The 17422-nt window shown below is 38.4% G+C and overlaps 1 protein-coding gene across 4 annotated transcripts in view; it reads left to right on the top strand.

Moving 5' to 3' along the window:
• LOC117868800 (scaffold attachment factor B1-like) overlaps positions 1 to 17422 on the top strand; it is a 31165-nt gene that overhangs the window by 10295 nt on the left and 3448 nt on the right. For 2 of the 4 annotated variants that reach the window (XM_034755065.1, XM_034755066.1), the window contains exons 8-17: positions 892 to 1298; positions 1700 to 1746; positions 8610 to 8710; positions 10351 to 10500; positions 10598 to 10677; positions 12262 to 12401; positions 13475 to 13566; positions 13858 to 13964; positions 15654 to 15947; positions 17164 to 17301. In XM_034755065.1, the coding sequence (XP_034610956.1) occupies positions 892 to 1298; positions 1700 to 1746; positions 8610 to 8710; positions 10351 to 10500; positions 10598 to 10677; positions 12262 to 12401; positions 13475 to 13566; positions 13858 to 13964; positions 15654 to 15947; positions 17164 to 17301 (1556 nt within the window). Of the gene's footprint in view, positions 1 to 799; positions 1299 to 1699; positions 1747 to 8609; positions 8711 to 10350; positions 10501 to 10597; positions 10678 to 12261; positions 12402 to 13474; positions 13567 to 13857; positions 13965 to 15653; positions 15966 to 17163; positions 17302 to 17422 lie in introns of those variants that run through there. The other 2 variants (XM_034755068.1, XM_034755067.1) reach the window with 2 other exon arrangements.

Genomic DNA, 17422 nt, shown 5'->3' with positions numbered 1-17422 from the left:
TTGCATTATTCCTATGGTGGACAATCCAGATCATGCAAGGATCATAGAGATTGGAAACCCAATCATATCCCCAGATCTGTGAACTAATGTCTGTCATTTAAATATTTTCACTGACATAAAGTGGTTATTTAAAAGCCTCCTAAACTACGTAAATGGATCTAGAAAAGTTAATTTCAGTTTAAAAGCTAAAGATTCTACATGTGAAACAGATCTTGTGATATCAGAGTATCTTAATTTTTTAACTAGTAGAGCAGAAAAGGCAGTATAAAGCCATTGTAGGGACCTAAAATTTAAAAATTAGTAACTGGATACAGAAGAAAGAAGACAGTTTCTTCATGGAAATTCCATACAGATTCTATTCACTTTCTGGACTGAAAATATACATCAGAAGATGTCCCAGTTTTCATGTTGGAGTGTCTGCTAAAAGAATTTCACAGAAATTAGAAAATTGAACTTTCAGTGCATTGATACATTCAGTTAAGCATCTTGGATTGTGGAAGTTAAATTGAGAAGAACCAGAACTGAACAATTTCATGAAGAATGTCAAGGACCAGCCAGAAGGTTTTTATTAAATCTGTGGGGGCATTTTCTTCCCTATAACATTTGGGCTTAATATAATTTGTTAGGCTGCAAATAGTTTAGAACTTTTAATATTGTGTACATTAGGGTTTTCCAATCTCTGTGTAGCTTAGAACTTCTCTTGGTGTTAGTGTGGCAGCCATGCCAGTTCCACATTTGTGATTGCTTTATTTCCCTGGTGATTAAATCTTGTGCCATTCTATTCCTGTTAAATCCGTAGAAAATGAGAAAATACTCGAGATTTTGGGGGAAACTTGTAAATCTGAACCACTTAAAGAAGAAATTTCCGAAGTGGAGCAGCCATATGCACAGGAAGCAAGTAACGCCGTGGCAGGCAAAAAGCTAGCAGAGGAAGAGGACGCTCTTGCTGCCAGTCAGTCGGAGGAAGATGCTTTAGATTTGGACAGCAAGTCAGCACAAGATCTTTCAAGGAAGGAAGCAAAGCATTTAGTTGTAGCAAAAGGGGAGACAAGTGAACAGACAATAGATGAAGAGAAAATGGACTCTGAATCTTTAGTAGTAGAAAACATAAGTGATCAGAGTAGCAAACCATCACAAGATCTGGAAGCCTCTAGTGGGGAAACAGCGGATAAAGATGCAGGTCCTGAAATCAAAGATAGTAAAGAAGATGCCAAGAAAACAGAAGACAAAGCTAATTCTGAAGAATCATCTGCTACTAAAGAGTCCTCTACCAATGAGGGCGGTGATCAGAAAAAGAGGTTTGTTTTTTCTCAGTTTTAGACCAGATGCTATCTTTTTTTATTGGTCATTAAGTGATGCAAGTAAGCTGTTTCCTTCAATTGGCCAGCAAGACTGATGAAATTGTAGTCTATTCCTAAAGAATCTTTTATTTCTTCTTGTGCAATTTTTAACTGATGGTTTGATTTTCCTTCCTTTCCTCAACCTTCAAAGGTTGTTTTATTAAATTCTTATTTTTATCTTCTGCCAGACATAAGTTTAAGAATCTGACTTCCTTTATTTCATGTCAGATTTCTTAATACAAGTTTGCAAAGGTGTCTTTTGTTTCTCAACTAGTTTCTGGTAGGTATTTTAATACCATAATTTAGAGTTAATTTTCCTTTTTGTTTCCTTATTGATTAACATTAATTTTTGTCTTTAGCCCTGAGGAGGACAGAGATACAAAGACAGTGTCAAAAGATGAGAAAGGTATGTTGTAAAGGAAAATAATCTTCATCCTAGGACTCATTTGGTAAAATCTGTGTAATTTCTTTGCCTTTTTTGCAGAGTAGGTTATTGTAAATGTACATAATTGAAATTAGTGGAAGTGCTGTTATTGATTGCAAGATTTGTTTGTCTTCCTATCTGCATTTTGTAACCATTGTTTAAAAAAATACTTAGTGTGTACCATGGAAAGCTTATTGTTCTAATCATTTTCTATAGATATCAGGTGACTGTATCCCACAAATTGTAACAGTGACTTCAAAGAAAACCTTTAATACGTGGCAAATACATCCTTCAACCAGTGAAGGTGCTTATGGACACCTCATTGGGTGAAGAGCTTTTCATAATTCTACTCAGTTTGATACATTTGTTTCATATATTTATATATAATCTTCTGTTTTGCTAAAATAAGGATTCTAATAATTGCATATAAATCTAAATTGCAATAGCTGTACACTTCCATGTCAATCTTCAAAGGCTGCCTCCCTCAGTCAAATTCTTTTTTCTTCATGGAATCTGTCTTTGTGGATCCCACTTACGGGGCATGTGCACACCATATGCAAGTAAGATCATGATCTTTCACCCAGGAGTGTCAGCTGGGCCTCATTGCCTGTGCATGTCCTTATACCTCTGTCTCACCTCCCCATTCAAGGGTATGTAGGGCAGTGCGGATCCAACTGCCTCTCTGTTAGCTCTGACCACTCCAGCAATAAAACAGAACTTGGCAGTGTCTGCCTGCTGGTACCCTTTCATCAAATCAGTTTTGTAAATATTAGTAATTGCTGTAAGTATTTAAGGACACTTTTCTGCCCTTTTGGCAGTCTTATTAATTTTCTTTAAATTTTCTTCCTCCTTCTGTCTCCTACTTGGCACCTCTTCACCTAGTGGCTGAGCCTAAACGCTGACATCGAGCCAAATGAACTTATTCCATTAACGAATAGACACTCTTAATGTATTATCTGTTTTTCTGAAGGCCACGTTCTGGACCATATGCTGATCTTTTTCCACCAGAACTCATCACTCTGTAGCTATTTCTACCTTCTTGAACAATTCATATAGGGAGCATTGGGTTTGGAAAGACGTTCCTCTGATTCCAAAAAGAGACTTTGACTCCCAGAGATTCCACCTCTTCAGTGCCTTAGGTCCCTCACCAAAAAAGTAAAGTGAGCTGTCATGGGATAAGAGGGGAAGATCCTCTCATGGATTGGTAACTGGTTAAAAGATCGGAAACAAAGGATAGGAATAAATGGTCAGTTTTCAGACTGGAGAGAGGTAAATAGTGGTGTCCCCCAGGGCTCTGTACTGGGACCAATCCTATTCAACATATTCATAGATGATCTGGAAAAGGGGGTAAACAGTGAGGTGGCAAAATTTGCAGATGATACAAAACTACTCAAGATAGTTAAGTCCCAAGCAGACTGCGAAGAGCTACAAAAAGATCTCACACAACTGGATGACTGGGCAACAAAATGGCAGATGAAATTCAGTGTTAAGAAACACAAAGTAATGCATATTGGAAAAACGTAATCCCAACTATACATATAAAATGATGGGGTCTAAATTAGCTGTTACCATTCAGGAAAGAGAACTTGGAATCATTGTGGATAGTTGTCTGAAAACATCCACTCAATGTGCAGCAGCAGTCAAAAAAGCAAACAGACTGTTGGGAGTCATTAGGAAAGGGATAGGTAATAAGACAGAAAATATCATCTTGCCTCCATATAAGTCCATGGTACGCCCACGTCTTGAATGCTGCGTGCAGATGTGGTTGCCCCATCTCAAAAAAGATGTATTGGAATTGGAAAAGGTTCAGAAATGGGCAACAAAAATTATTAGGGTATGAAACGGCCTTCCTGTGAGGAGAGATTAATAAGACTGGGACTTTTCAGCTTGGAAACGAGATGACCAAGAGGGAGGATGTGATAGAAGTCTATAAAATCATGACTGGTGTGGAGAAAGTAAATAAGGAAGTGTTATTTACTCCTTCTCATAACACAAGAACCAGGGGTCACCAAATGAAATGAATAGGCAGCAGGTTTAAAACAAACAGGAGGAAGTATTTTTTCACACAACGCACAGTCGAACTGTGGAACTCCTTGCCAGAGGATGTGTGAAGACCAAGTCTATGACAGGGTTAAAAAAAAACCTAGATAAGTTCACGGAGGATATGTCCATCAATTGCTATTAGCCAGGATGGGTAGGGATGATGTCCCTAACCTCTGTTTGCCAGAAGCTGGGAATGGGCAAGAGGATTACCTGTTCTGTTCATTCCCTCTGGAGGACCTGACATTGGCCATTGTCGGAAAACAGGATACTGGGCTAGATGGACCTTTGATCTGACCTAGTATGGCCGTTCTTATACCTTTGTAAGTAGGGCCTCTGTGCTAAGTCTCCTTACCAGTATTGAGACAGGGTCAGCAAACCCTTTGTTCGGCCTTTCTGGATCCTCCAAATTGAGGTTGGTCAACCCAGTCCATAGTATTTTCTAGATTCCAATACAACAAAGGAATACCTTCCTCAAGACAGATTTGAGGCTGTCATGTCCCTGATCTTCATCCTCGGGGAAACCCTGCAACAACAGCAAGAATCTCTTAAACTGTTACGTTACATGGCCTTGTGCACTCATGTGACACTTCTTGCAAGTCTTCACCTTGGAGGCTGGCTGAAGTCTTGTTTACCAACCCACCAAATACAAATATTTGCCTCGTGTTTCCAACTCGTATAGTAGTTTCCTTGGGCTGGTGGACCTGGCCCTAGTTAGGCTGCAAAGAAGAGATACCATTCCTGCACCTCTCCTCCCACAGCGATAGAAATTACAAGTGTCTCCATAGCAGCTTTCTGGTCCATTTAAACTACCTGCAAATGTAAGGCGTGTTGTCCTGGGAAGAATCCTTACTCCATATCAATGTGCTGAAACTCGAGATGTTTTGATTAACTTAAAGAGCTTTTCTGATGCTCCTGAAAAGAACCACAGTACAGCAACGCCTCGGTAAAGTAATTTATATCAGTAGGCAGGAGGGTGCCAACTCATCCTCTCTTTGTCAGGAGACAATCAAGCTATGGAATTAGTGCCATCGTTACAGGATAACTACCAGGAACAAACAATTTGGCATAATTGCCTCAACATTCAGTATTCAGCCAACCACTAGTAGTTGTTGACGGACTCCATCCTAAAGCCTCTATTCTGCAAATAGAGCCCTCCCATGGTATACCTGTTTGCCCACAAGAACATCAAATGCTTTCTTTTTCCTCAAAGCAAATACCAGCCCAGGATCCTTCCAGGATTCTTTCCTTCGAAACTTTGAGACCCAAGGGCCGGTGGAAGGACCCAGGACATCCAGAAGCACATGTGGCATTAGTAGACATGCTCAGTAGCTGCTTCTGAAGCTGCGGGAGTAGCGTTCATTTAGGGCGAGCAGTTGTTCAGGTCCCACACATTCACTAGTTGAGAGCTGTGCCAATCGCAGTTTAGGTGAGGGAGGAGGTGGAGGTTAAAAGGGGGGTTTGTCTGAGAGAGCAGAGCTCAGTGAGGTAAAGGTTTGTAAATTCTTACCTGAGTTAGCTGGGTTTGTGGGGCGAAAGATAGTACCCTATAGAGTGAGCGCTTCAGACAAATGCAGGGGATAGATATTTTAAATGTTGATCCCAGTACCTCTACCACTTTGGTTATAGGCTTCAGATTTCTATTTCACCCACAACTGAGACCAGGAACTATTAATCCAGGGGCTGGAATCCTTCTAGCTGTAAGGATTCCCAGATTTTTGTTTGCTGACAAGGCTCTGGTGTGTTTGGCAATATCGCTATTCTTTTCCATTCTTCTCAAGCTCTGAAGAATCCAGGTGATGATATACATATTAGGGCCACACTATAAAGACTGAAAAATGCTCTGAAATAGGATCAGTGGGGTTTTGTTTATATGTGCGTGCTAAAGTATAGAAATGCAAATGTTATGTTGAAACCTTACATTTAAATATATATAACAGCAACAAAATGGGACAGTTTGTAAATCTACCGATGTTTCTATTACATTCTAAAAGGCTTTATTTAAAAATATTCATAAGTATTCCAAATACCGTTTACGATATTTTTGTGTCTTAATTCTTTGTGTACTAAGAAATTGTATAGTACTCTCTTTGAAGCTGACTGGGAACAGTTAACAGCTGTTCAGGGTTTTACATACAATAGCCATCAGGTTTAACTGCATAATGCATAAAGAGAGAACTCTGGCTTGTGCTTCAGAAAAATGTTATGCTGAGGTGCAAGAAAAAGGGGAGTGTAATAGTTATATGTAATATTTCTTCATCTGCCCCCCTTCCTGTTACACAAATGGTGCCAAAAATTGGACTTGAGACTTGCACGGTTTTAACTGATTTCTCTTTCTGAGACAATCAGTATCATTCAGTCAAAGAGATTAGAGTGGTAGTATATGTGTGTGCATGTACTGTATTGATTCTGTTGTCTAGCACTATGGATACTTGCAGACATTTGGGCTGAATTCCTACACACCCATTCTCATCAGTGATGTGTCTCATACTGATAGTACAGAAGCAGTAAGGCGGTCTGATAGGTGGGCATATGGTCAGGTAATTGATATACAGAGCTTTGAAGGAGAACAGTTTCATATGCTTTGTGAATGTCCAGATCTTGCCTCCATAATACCCAGAAGGGAGGAGACTGTGTGAAATAGATGAAGAAATGGGTTGTGATATCTATTCACCATAGGGTTGTGCTACTTGTATCCACTAGAACTGCTCACAGATTCCCAGCACAATGAGCATGGGGATCCTGAACATTCTGATGGAGGATCTGATACTGACAGAGAGACTATTTACACATGTGGCTGACAAACTAGAGGGTTAACAGGTAGTCATTCAGTGGAAGCATCTGTTCCTGCTGTAAATCTTTGTCTTAAGAGCAGGTTTTGAAATCTGCCAGTGAGAGACAGAATGACAGATGTAAAGTTTAAATTGAAATGTTTTTCGGACAGGTCCCCCAGACTCAGTGGAGGGGTTGATTATCCTACCTGGCAAGCTCAAACCAGAGAATTTATGGAAGGTGTTGAAATCTCTGACAAGATAAAGAGAGGGAATATCACTGAGAATGCATTGACCCCAGCAGTGAGGATAGCTATAGTAGCTGGTATCCAGGCAAGTGCTGGAGACGAGTCTTGAAAAGGCATATGGAAGAGTAGAGAGAGCGTCAGCGCTTAAGCCTCAGTTTCTGAAACTGATCAACATACTGGAGAACAGCCTGTATACCTGAGCAGATTACATGCATTAGTCCAAAAAATTCTTGAGCTGGAGAGAAAGATGCAGAATTAGACTTTTATATACAAGACCAGGTTGTTGGCACAAATCATTGCTAACCACACTGAGGATCACAAGGGTTTTAGTCCAGATGGTTGACAGAGAAACATTTCCAGTGCACAACTCTTGTTGGAAGTGAGAATCTGATTTGGAAAAGAGAACTTTGTCAAGAGAAGAGAAGGGCTTTAGTATATGAACTTCATACCCTCGTATCTCAATGCCTGTACTTTGACCCATCAACCTTTTACCCCCAATCGGGGATACTGCAGATTATGTATTCCTTATGCCACCTAATCTTAAACCAGACTTTGCACCCTCAATAATCTGTACGTTATTCCCTGATAACCAGAAACTTCTATCCTCAAACTCTGTTCACTTTTTTTTTTAACATCATCTTAATAAAATTTTTAAAGCTAACCTGCATTTGGTGAAGGAACTGAAAGGAATATTAGAGCAGTTCTAAGAGACTGAAAGAGAAATATCTCCAAACTGAGCAACTGTTGGTTCAATTGCAGATAGCTAGATCAAGATCTGCTCCACCCAGTTAAGGAGGACATTTGTCCACTCAGAAGCCTAAGGAAATTGGTAAGCGAGTGGTACTAGGATTGATAAAAAGACATGTTTCAGTTATGGACAGCAAGGACATTTCATAGGTGGCTGAAAACTCTCCCAAGCCCAATTTAATGCATGGACAGCACATCAGGTAATCAGAGCAGAGTAGACCCACACCTGTATAGGGATTTTGCTAGGCAGAGTTGCCAGCTGGAAGATCTGTGTGCAGAATACAGCTCAAGTGGAAGCCAGTAAAGCATTTCAACAGCTAGTAGAACCTGTTTTTCAGGGCTATGCTTATGTGGATGGATCCAAGTGGGTCACTCAGTGCATTGCAATTTGTTACCCATGAGTAGATAGGCCCCCTCCATTGGGCCTCAAGGCCCACACAACTAAAGCGAGACACCCTTTTCAGGATTCCTAAGAAGTTTTCCTATATCAAATCTGCAAGGCTGCCACTTGGAGCTCAACCCATACTTTTAACAGCCATTATACCCTGCATTAGGTGATTGAAAAATTTACCTTAGAAATACCTAAAATCCATTTTTTTGAAGTCACTTAGGTTCCTAAGACACGTAGGCCCATATTTTTAAAGGTATTTAGGTTTTGCTGCACTCAGCGCCACAACACCTAACTAATTTATGAGCCTAAATCTCATTTTCTAAAGGGATTTAGGCACTTAGGAGTCTAGATTGAATGGTCAAAGATTCCAATCTCTCACGCATGAGGAATATTTGTGCCATAAGTGGGATCCACATGGACAAAACATCTCTTAAGAACCACAGTTATCTAAGGTGAGTAACCATTCTATTTAGTTTGTAAAGTAATGTACTATATACTTCGATCTTAAAGGTACTAATCATTTTCAAGAATGTCAGTCAGTGAAGGTAAATTTTACAGTATATTTCAGTTGACTTGTGACTAAAGAATGTGAACTGGAATTGCTTTTTTTTAATTATGGTGAAATAATGAGGGTTTTTTTTTAATTAGGTCGCGCTAGTAGCAGTTCTGGTAGAAACTTTTGGGTGAGTGGACTTGCCTCCACTACTAGAGCTACAGACTTGAAGAATCTTTTTAGCAAATACGGAAAGGTAAGGTTTTTGATCCTTTTACCCCAAACTAGCTAACGATATTTCTTCTCTTGGTGTTTGCTATTTAAAGTATTATAATGGAATACCTATACCACAGATGAAGTACAGGTAATTGGAAGCGTAAATTGTCAAAAATATTCTTGGTGCACACAACAGCAAATAAGATGTACTAATCTAAGCCATTTAAGCTTTTGTATTTTGTCCCTCACCCAATACAAAAAATATCCTTTCCTCTCCAGATCTTAGTTTGAATCAATTTAGGCTAATGGCTTTAACACCTGAAAAAAGGTTTTGTATGCTGCTGTTAATGGTGTGCTGAATTAAATCCCGTAACCCCTGTTAAGAGGAAAATTGGAAGGGCTGATTTAATAGATGATGGATGCCAAAATTAGTAACTTAAAATATTTAAGTATTTTCTCAGAGGTTCAGTAGTTTACTTTAAAACGACATTGTCAGATGATAATGCTTAAATACTGTTCCCGCTGGAAGCGGTGGCAATGGCTTTCCGCAAATTTAACTTGAGAAAAAGCAAAACTTAATATATTGTGATCTTATATTAAATCAAATGAATTAAGTTCAGCACATCCGGGGATTTGTTTGAATTGCATGCGATTATTGCATTTCATGCCAAGAAAATTAACTATGTCAAACTACATTATTAAAATGAGGTGTACTCATTTTGCTTAGTTTTAATCCAAAATTTCATCTGATGATCTGGGAGGAGATGATTCTAGAGAAATGACACAAATGTGAATCCAAACTACCGGTGACAGCTGTCTTTGTATTTGCCTGAATAATCTGACAGCAGTGACGGTAATTCAAACAAAAGAATCCACGTTCTTCTTTGGAATGTTAATTATGGAGAAAGTTAAACTTACAAGAGGAAAAAGTACATCTGCGGTAAATTATGTGTTTGTTAAAAGCATATTCCACCTTCAGCTGCACTTTAAAAAGGGAAGCCTATGTGAATTTCTGATTTATTCCCCCAGCATAAAATGTGCTGTATAGACTTTATCTGCTTTTATGGAAATACTTATCTGTACGTGCTGTTTCAACATTTTCTTCCCGGTCTTCTGTAGCGTACTTGAAAATTGCATATAAGTAGGCTTTTTAAAATCGTATTTTTGGTGAGTGCTTCCCATCTCTCAAACTGAATTGTATTTGAAAAAAATTAAAATTAGTTAATATTTTGTGCGTACGACTACCAATGACTGAAAAGTTACATTTTTGATATTGACATTGGCACTCATCCTAGGAGATTGTTGAACTAGTATCAACACGGGTGGAAATTACACTTGCCCTTGACCGTTGTTCTTCTTGTTGCCATTCATCAAAATGATGGTGGTGATGCACAGAAGAGCTAATTGATTTTAGAGGATTTCTTATAAATAGATTTCACATTGTCTGCTTTTCACCAGTTGAACTTTTGCAACATTGCACTTACAATGCTTGGTTCCAAAAGATATTGTTTTCATCGTTGTTTGTCACGTAAAAACAGATGTTCCAGGTATGATAGGCTGCATTAGAGTAGGTAAAAGAGGTGGGGGAGAAAGAAGCTAATATTTTAAGGTTATAAATGGGCTGTGTATGTGTGTGTTGTGTACTTATATTAGAGTGACACTCTAATTGTCCTCCTTAAGGTGGTTGGTGCAAAAGTGGTGACCAATGCTCGCAGTCCTGGTTCTCGCTGCTATGGGTTTGTTACAATGTCTACAGCTGAGGAGGCAACAAAATGTATTACACACCTTCACAAAACAGAGTTACATGGAAAAATAATTTCTGTAGAAAAAGTAAGTGATCATTCTCAACAAAAGGTAGAATAACCCCGTCTAAGAATTCCTAAATTACTGAAATGTTTCAACTGGTGTTTGTCAAATATAATTTCAGGCAAAAAATGAACCTGCTGGGAAAAAACCTACAGAGAAAAAAGAGAGTGAAGTGAAGAAGGAGACAGTTGTCAGTGAGAGGTATCATTCTATAGATTCTATATCTGAAAAATAGTTTGATTGTTTTGGGGTATTTTCTGCTTTGTCTGGAAAAACAAAGCTGTGTTAAGTGAGCAAGGTGAATACACAAAGAGGTCTGGAGTGATGCATGCAAAAATAGGAATATGAATGGAAGCAATATTTGTGTTTCGTTGTCACATTTCTGGTCAAATGTATGCAGTCACAAATCAAATCTGTATCTGATTATCTAGGAACTAATAAGGCTTAAGTAGCAAAAAAAAAAAAAAAACCAACAGTAAAAATGAGTTAAAAAATCACTGAAGACCTAAATCCCTGATTGAATTTCATTAAAAGGTCTCCACCCTGACTCCCCTGTGTAGACTTTGAAGTATCCTGATTATTGTTGGGGGTGGAGAAATCTCAGAAATTGGTTATTTTCCTTGAATGCTAACTTCCCTTGTATGCACTTGGAACCTTACTCCCTACCTCAGTTGCATTTCTCAGTTCCATTTTTCAGTTCAGTTGTGTGGGGTTTTTTTTTTTTGTTTGTTTGTTTTTTTTTTTTTTTGTTTTTTTTTTGTTTTTTTTGTTTTTTTGTTTTTTTGGGGCTCTCTGATGTTTTATCGTAATGACTGTTCTTTCTGATCTTTATTACCAAATATACTATTATAAAAGTTAACAGTGAGTGAAGTGCAGATATTTCAATTGCATGCCTGGTTAGGCATATATAAGACCCATGTTTTCTCAGTCATAGGCTTTTTGGTATGTCTAGATCTTCTTATGGCAGCCTGCAATAAAGCCTGCTACACGTCAATATCATAAACCTATAAAGAGCGCCACTCCAGAGTTCTGATCCGTTCTTTAGTATGTTCCCGTACTAGAGCTTTTTACACATGAGAGATTCTCTCATGGAACAGGGCTAGCTAGTGCTACTGTGATAACCAACAGTTGGAGAGCAGATGTTCAAGATTCTGTTCCCACCATTTGTTCTCGTCAGTGCCACACTGCTTTTCATTTTAGGAATACTTAGAGTAGCCAGGAGGGTTCAGATAAGTCCTCTGCTTTAAATGTTTTCTTGAAGCATAACTCTCTTGTCAAATGCTATTTGATAACTAGTTTTTGGCTTTGTTTAATTTAGCCCTCACCTCTGGAAACTTAATTTTATGAGAGGCTTTGCCCATCTACTGTATAGTGTCCGTTTTGTTGGGTTCAGCAGCCATGCTACAAAAACCCTACTAGTTTGACCTTGGTTGTCATGTTTTCTCTCAGGAATCTTCTCTGGCATTAGGCACACCATAGTGTGTGTTTTCCTATTATGTATAGTTCAGTTATCTTGATCTTATGCTAGGCCAAAACTTCTTTGAAGCTGTACAGTAGGTTCTGATCTTTTTCACTTCGTGCCAACAGAGAAATTAGCATCTTCAGTATCAGTGCCATTGAACATAATGTGCATCTCTTCCAGAGACTTAAGCCAATCCCTTATATGCAAAAGGACATTTATATCAAGCTGCTTTTAGCTCAGACTTTCTGCACATTCATATCATTCTTTGTCAATGTGGTGTTGAGTTTTTTTCCTTCAGTTTTAAATCAGTTTATTTTCTATAGGTCTGGCAGTGTTAAAAAGGATGAGAAGACTGACCAACAAGATGATGCTAAGAAAGCAGAAGGAAAAGATGAAAAAGAAGAGAAGGATAAAGATGAGCTGAAGTCTGGGTCATCAGATCAACTGAAGACTACAAAATCAGGTAATTTAACTGCTGTTTTGTTATAGAGTATTAGGCATGATTCGTGTGGATCCTTACAATTGTGTCTTCCCAAACCAAATGATTTAAATGTTTTGTAAAATCTTTTGGGATTGTAAGATGGAAGGTAGGATAGTACTTTTTTAAAAATTGCTGAAGCTGACTAAGTTTTAGTCATCATATTAAACAGAGTTATTGTGCATAATTTTGGGTGATGAAATGCTGCTGGTGTTCTGTCAAGACTTTGCGGAACTGATCATTTGAAAAATAGAGTATACATGCACATATGTGAAATAGTCACAGTTACACAGCTACCTATGTTATTATTAGCCTTGATGTCTATCGGGTCCATTTTTAGGGTGGAAGTTTAGAAACAAGCACTATTTGCTATATATGTTCAAGTGAATGCAATTAGAAATAGGATGTGTAGTCAAAAAATGTCACACAGGACTTTTACATCGCCCTAGTTACGTAGTAAATGCTGGGTAGAATGAGAAAACATAGGATTTTGTTTTTCTATTTCAACTTCTTATGTCTCCATGCCTGATATATTTGTGAACACACAGGGTGGGTAATTTAATCAAATATAACTTAGTAGTAAACTAAACAGTAAGTAAAACTTAACCATAACTAGTATCTGATGGATACTGCCAAAATTATAAAATTTGTATCTTGTTTATGGATTCTGTTTCTTTGTTATAACAATCATTATTGAATGATTCAGGTTATGATGACAAGTGCATTTCATATTTAGTATCTGTTGGTTTTAGAAATTGAAACAGTTGTATAAAAATGTATTCACTATGTACCTGATCACTTTGATATCTCTTTAATATCAAGTAGCATCTAAAAGTCTTACAAGGGATCTGCCCCTGGTGTAACTCAGTTTGTAAAGTAGCAAAGATAAACTAAAAATGTTACTTTGTTATGGGTACAAATTGCAGAAGTCATTTCTGTGAAACAGCATTTTGAAAAGGCGGTTAATGTTAAAAATGTTCACGTTTTGAGGACTTGTGCCATTGAAAGTCAAAGCTCCCATTATATTATGTAATCTCCTTTTGTTGTGGTTTGTGTAGGAAGTAAGGGAGCAGAGAGGATAGTAGTAATGGACAAATCCAAAGGAGAACCTGTTATTAGCGTGAAAACTTCAACTACATCAAAAGAGAGAGTAAGTTTAATTTTTTGGGGTTCAAAATTCCCATTAGTAAAATAGCTTTTAAATGGCTGACATCACAAAACTCCAGCATTGCACTCAAGCTAAGACATGTTTCTTTTGTGAGTTTTTTGTCTGCACTTATAAAAGGAATAAATACGTTAAAAAAATTCATGCAGAGACTAAGCTCTCAGACATACTATTTGTGAAAGGAAGGGATTTTGAGTATTGTTTGATCTGTTATCATAATTATGTTCTTAGAAATGCACTCCAGTAAGCCTTTATCAACTTCTATATTTACTATAGAGCCTTAAGAGCCAGGACCGCAAATCAGAGAGCAAAGAGAGACAAGGTATTGTGCCATTCGACAAAATCAAAGCACAGCGAAAAATTAGAGAGGCAGAACAACGCCGGTAAGTTCAATGGCAAAGTTGTTTGGAATTTTTTTTTTTCTTTTTAGAACTTTGGTGACTGACTTCTCACTAAAGCTATTTAAAGGGGACATAATCCTTTTATCGTTGGTATATGAACTATAGTTTTTTTATTCAGTTAAGCATTGCCCATGTAGATGCCCACTGTCAGGTCACACATCTGGAGGCTGCAAGCCCAAGAAGAGACTGCAAAGCACTGATTGTTGAGGTTATTCATGTACCCTCTTTGGATCTGAACATATGTGAAAACAGAAAAAATGTACAAAATGGAAAAGTCAGAGGTGACAATTTGAGCTGTATGTGAAAACCTAGCTCAAATTGTCATTCTCTGCCTTTTCCATTTTGTACATAGGTTTAATTAATATTAAGTAACTGCTGCTTGGCTCCAGGCACACAAATGATCGGGCAAGAGAGAGGAAAATCCCCCAAAACAATTCCATCCCACCCAATTCAGTGCTTTCAGGCAAGTGCCTAAGAGGAAGATTCTGTCTCAAAATCAGGGGCAGATTTTCATCCAGACTCATTCCATCTAGCAGCATGAATCTTAGCTCCCTTTTAGGTAACTAACCTTGTCAGACCATTCTAAGTTTACAAGTAAATTGAAATTTTAAAAAAGCTGGTTACGCATGTATGCAAAGTTGGGCTTAAATTGCAGCAAGGGAGGTTTAGGTTGGACATTAGGAAAAACTTCCTAACTGTCAGGGTGGTTAAGCACTGAAATAAATTGCCTAGGGAGGTTGTGGAATCTCCATCATTAGAGATATTTAAGAGCAGGTTGGACAAACACCTGTTAGGAATGGTCTAGATAATACCTAGTCCTGCAGTGAGTGCGGGAGACTGGACTAGATGACCTCTTGAGGTCCCTTCCAGTCCTATGATTGTATGTATAGAAATATAAATGATGGTTTACCAACCATCCCTCAAAGCTGCATTCTCTGTGTCCTTTCAGCTCAGAGAGGGACCTAGTGCAGATGCTTATTTATTTCTGATACTCCTTTCATAGTGTTCTATAAAAGGTTAAAGGTAGTACTGTGTCCACATTCTAAATTCCTTGATCTTTACTCCATCTTAATCAGTGCATCCATTTCCCATCCTTTGCAAAATTTCACAGCTTATCTAGGGAAAACTAAATCTGGGTAGGGTAAAAAAAAACCCAACCCCTTTCATAAGACTTCAGCATGGTTTTTGTAATTTTTTTTTTTGATAAGTCCAGAGAATCTGTATCTGTTCATAGATCTAAATAGATTAGACTCTGTATTCAGTTTTCAGCCCTCTTAACAGTGGATATTCCAAGGCAGTTCTTGATGGGAAGAGAGGGTACTCAGTTCTTAGCCTTTGCAGATTCACACTAACCCACCCTCCTTTCCTGCTTCTTCACAGTCCTTGGATGATATTTTGAGTAATAGGAATGAACTTAGGGCATTTAGGATCATGGTCCCTTGACCTCGCACCTAATGTTCAGATCTGTGAGGATGTGCATGCTACTGTGACGGTGATATAATTGAACTCCAGTTACAGGTGAGCAGCCATCCTCAGTGCTGAATACCCCGTAGCCTGTTAGAGGGAACCAACACAAATCTAGGATTATTGCTGTTCCTATTTTGCTTTGTAGTTCATTTTCAGCATTGAAGGGTTAAATCTTTACGCCTTTTACCTTGCTGTTTTATATAGCACCCGTGAGCGTCGGGAGAGACAGCAGCATTTGCAAACCATACGGGAACGAGAAGAAAGAGACAGGCTTGAGATCGCTCGAGAGCGCCTACAGATTGAACGAGAGCGCCTGGAGCGAGAGCGGATGGAAAGAGAGCGCCTGGAGCGAGAGCGAATGCACATAGAACATGAAAGGAGACGAGAACAGGATCGCATACAGCGAGAGAGAGAGGAGCTGCGTCGTCAGCATGAGCAACTTCGCTATGAACAGGAACGGCGATCGGCACTGAGAAGACCATATGACATAGATGGGAGGTAAAAACTCCAGATACAGTGAGTTAATGATTTCCCGTTTGTTGATGCAAGTAGAAAAGCTAGCAGTCCTTAGATTCTCTTTGGAAGTCCCAAACCACGGAGAGAACTACGTAGGCGGACAGTCATTGATGGGCTTTTCTGTCAAATGCTCCACTAGATTACATGCAAAAATGTGCTTGTCACTATTAAACAGTTCAGTCAGTAACCATTCTTAAACACATTAAACTCTTCATAGAGTTACCGATCACAGTTCACTCTGAATTGAGAAAACTCAAAATATAGTAAATTCCCCTAAATCCCTACATGGATTAGAAGATCCATGTAATTTCAAAAAACCTACTTCGATCTATCTTTCTCCCTCTGTTGCTGATAGGAATCTCATTTTGACAGGAGTTCAGGCAGTCTGTTTTAAGAGGCCCTCAGGGAAAAGTTGACTGAGGGATTGTGTGTGGCACGCTGGGATGTAAAGCTACCTGGTGCTAGCTTGCCATGCACCAACTGTCTCTGTGGATTCTGCTGCTGCCCACTAAAAGTTTCTGGGTGTACTGAAGACAGGTAGATCAAAGCACAGTACGGAACTTTTAGTGCACAGCATCAGAGTCTACACAGTTAGTGCATGGCAGGCTAGTACAAGGTAGATTTACATTCCAGCGTGCCCTGCACTAATAGTTCATATAGACAGGCCTTGTGACAGATGGCCAAATTACTGTAGAAAATCTTAAAACAAATGCAGATAGGAGAAAATATTTCTTCTCTTGTTTCAGCACATGCACAATAAGGTAATGATTGATATAGGTTAACTCAAAGCAGTCTTTTTTCTGAAACTCAGATACTGTTTTGGCAGATCAGATTTTAAAAATCAAATCTAATTAACAACTGTTCAGATATATCACAGAATAGAAATGGAATAATGTATTTCCTTAATTTAGATTCAAAGAAACATGGACAGAACTGATTAACAGTGTAATTCATATAATTTTTGTAATTCTGTGTACACATACTGTAACTCATAACTTGTACTGCCTCAGCTCTGCTGTATTCCTTTCTCATATCTGTCACCTCTCCTCTTCTGTAAGAAAATATCTTATCCTGTAAACAATTATGCTTATCTTTAAAAAAAGGTAGTAATTAAATGAGACTAGAGATGAAGAGAACGAAACAGAAAGATGATTCTATTTGGACTACAATATTGTATTAAATTTCTACTTTATTATAGGCGAGATGACTCCTACTGGCCAGAGGCAAAGCGAATGGCGATGGATGACCGATACCATTCTGATTTTAGCCGCCAAGATCGCTTCCATGATTATGACCACAGGGATCGTGGCCGATACCAAGACCATTCTATGGACAGGTTAGTGTTTTGTTTTCCTGCATTGCCTGTAATCAGGTAAAGGCAATAGTATATTTAGTATGGCATTTTTCTCTATTTGTTTGATAAATACTATTGTTGTTTTTTTAAAAAAGGACCTCAG

The sequence above is a fragment of the Trachemys scripta genome, chromosome 22, assembly GCF_013100865.1.
Source record: "Trachemys scripta elegans isolate TJP31775 chromosome 22, CAS_Tse_1.0, whole genome shotgun sequence".
Taxonomy (NCBI): Eukaryota; Metazoa; Chordata; order Testudines; family Emydidae; genus Trachemys; species Trachemys scripta.
Note: the sequence above shows the minus strand (reverse complement) of the source record. Positions and strands in the feature narration are given on the sequence as shown.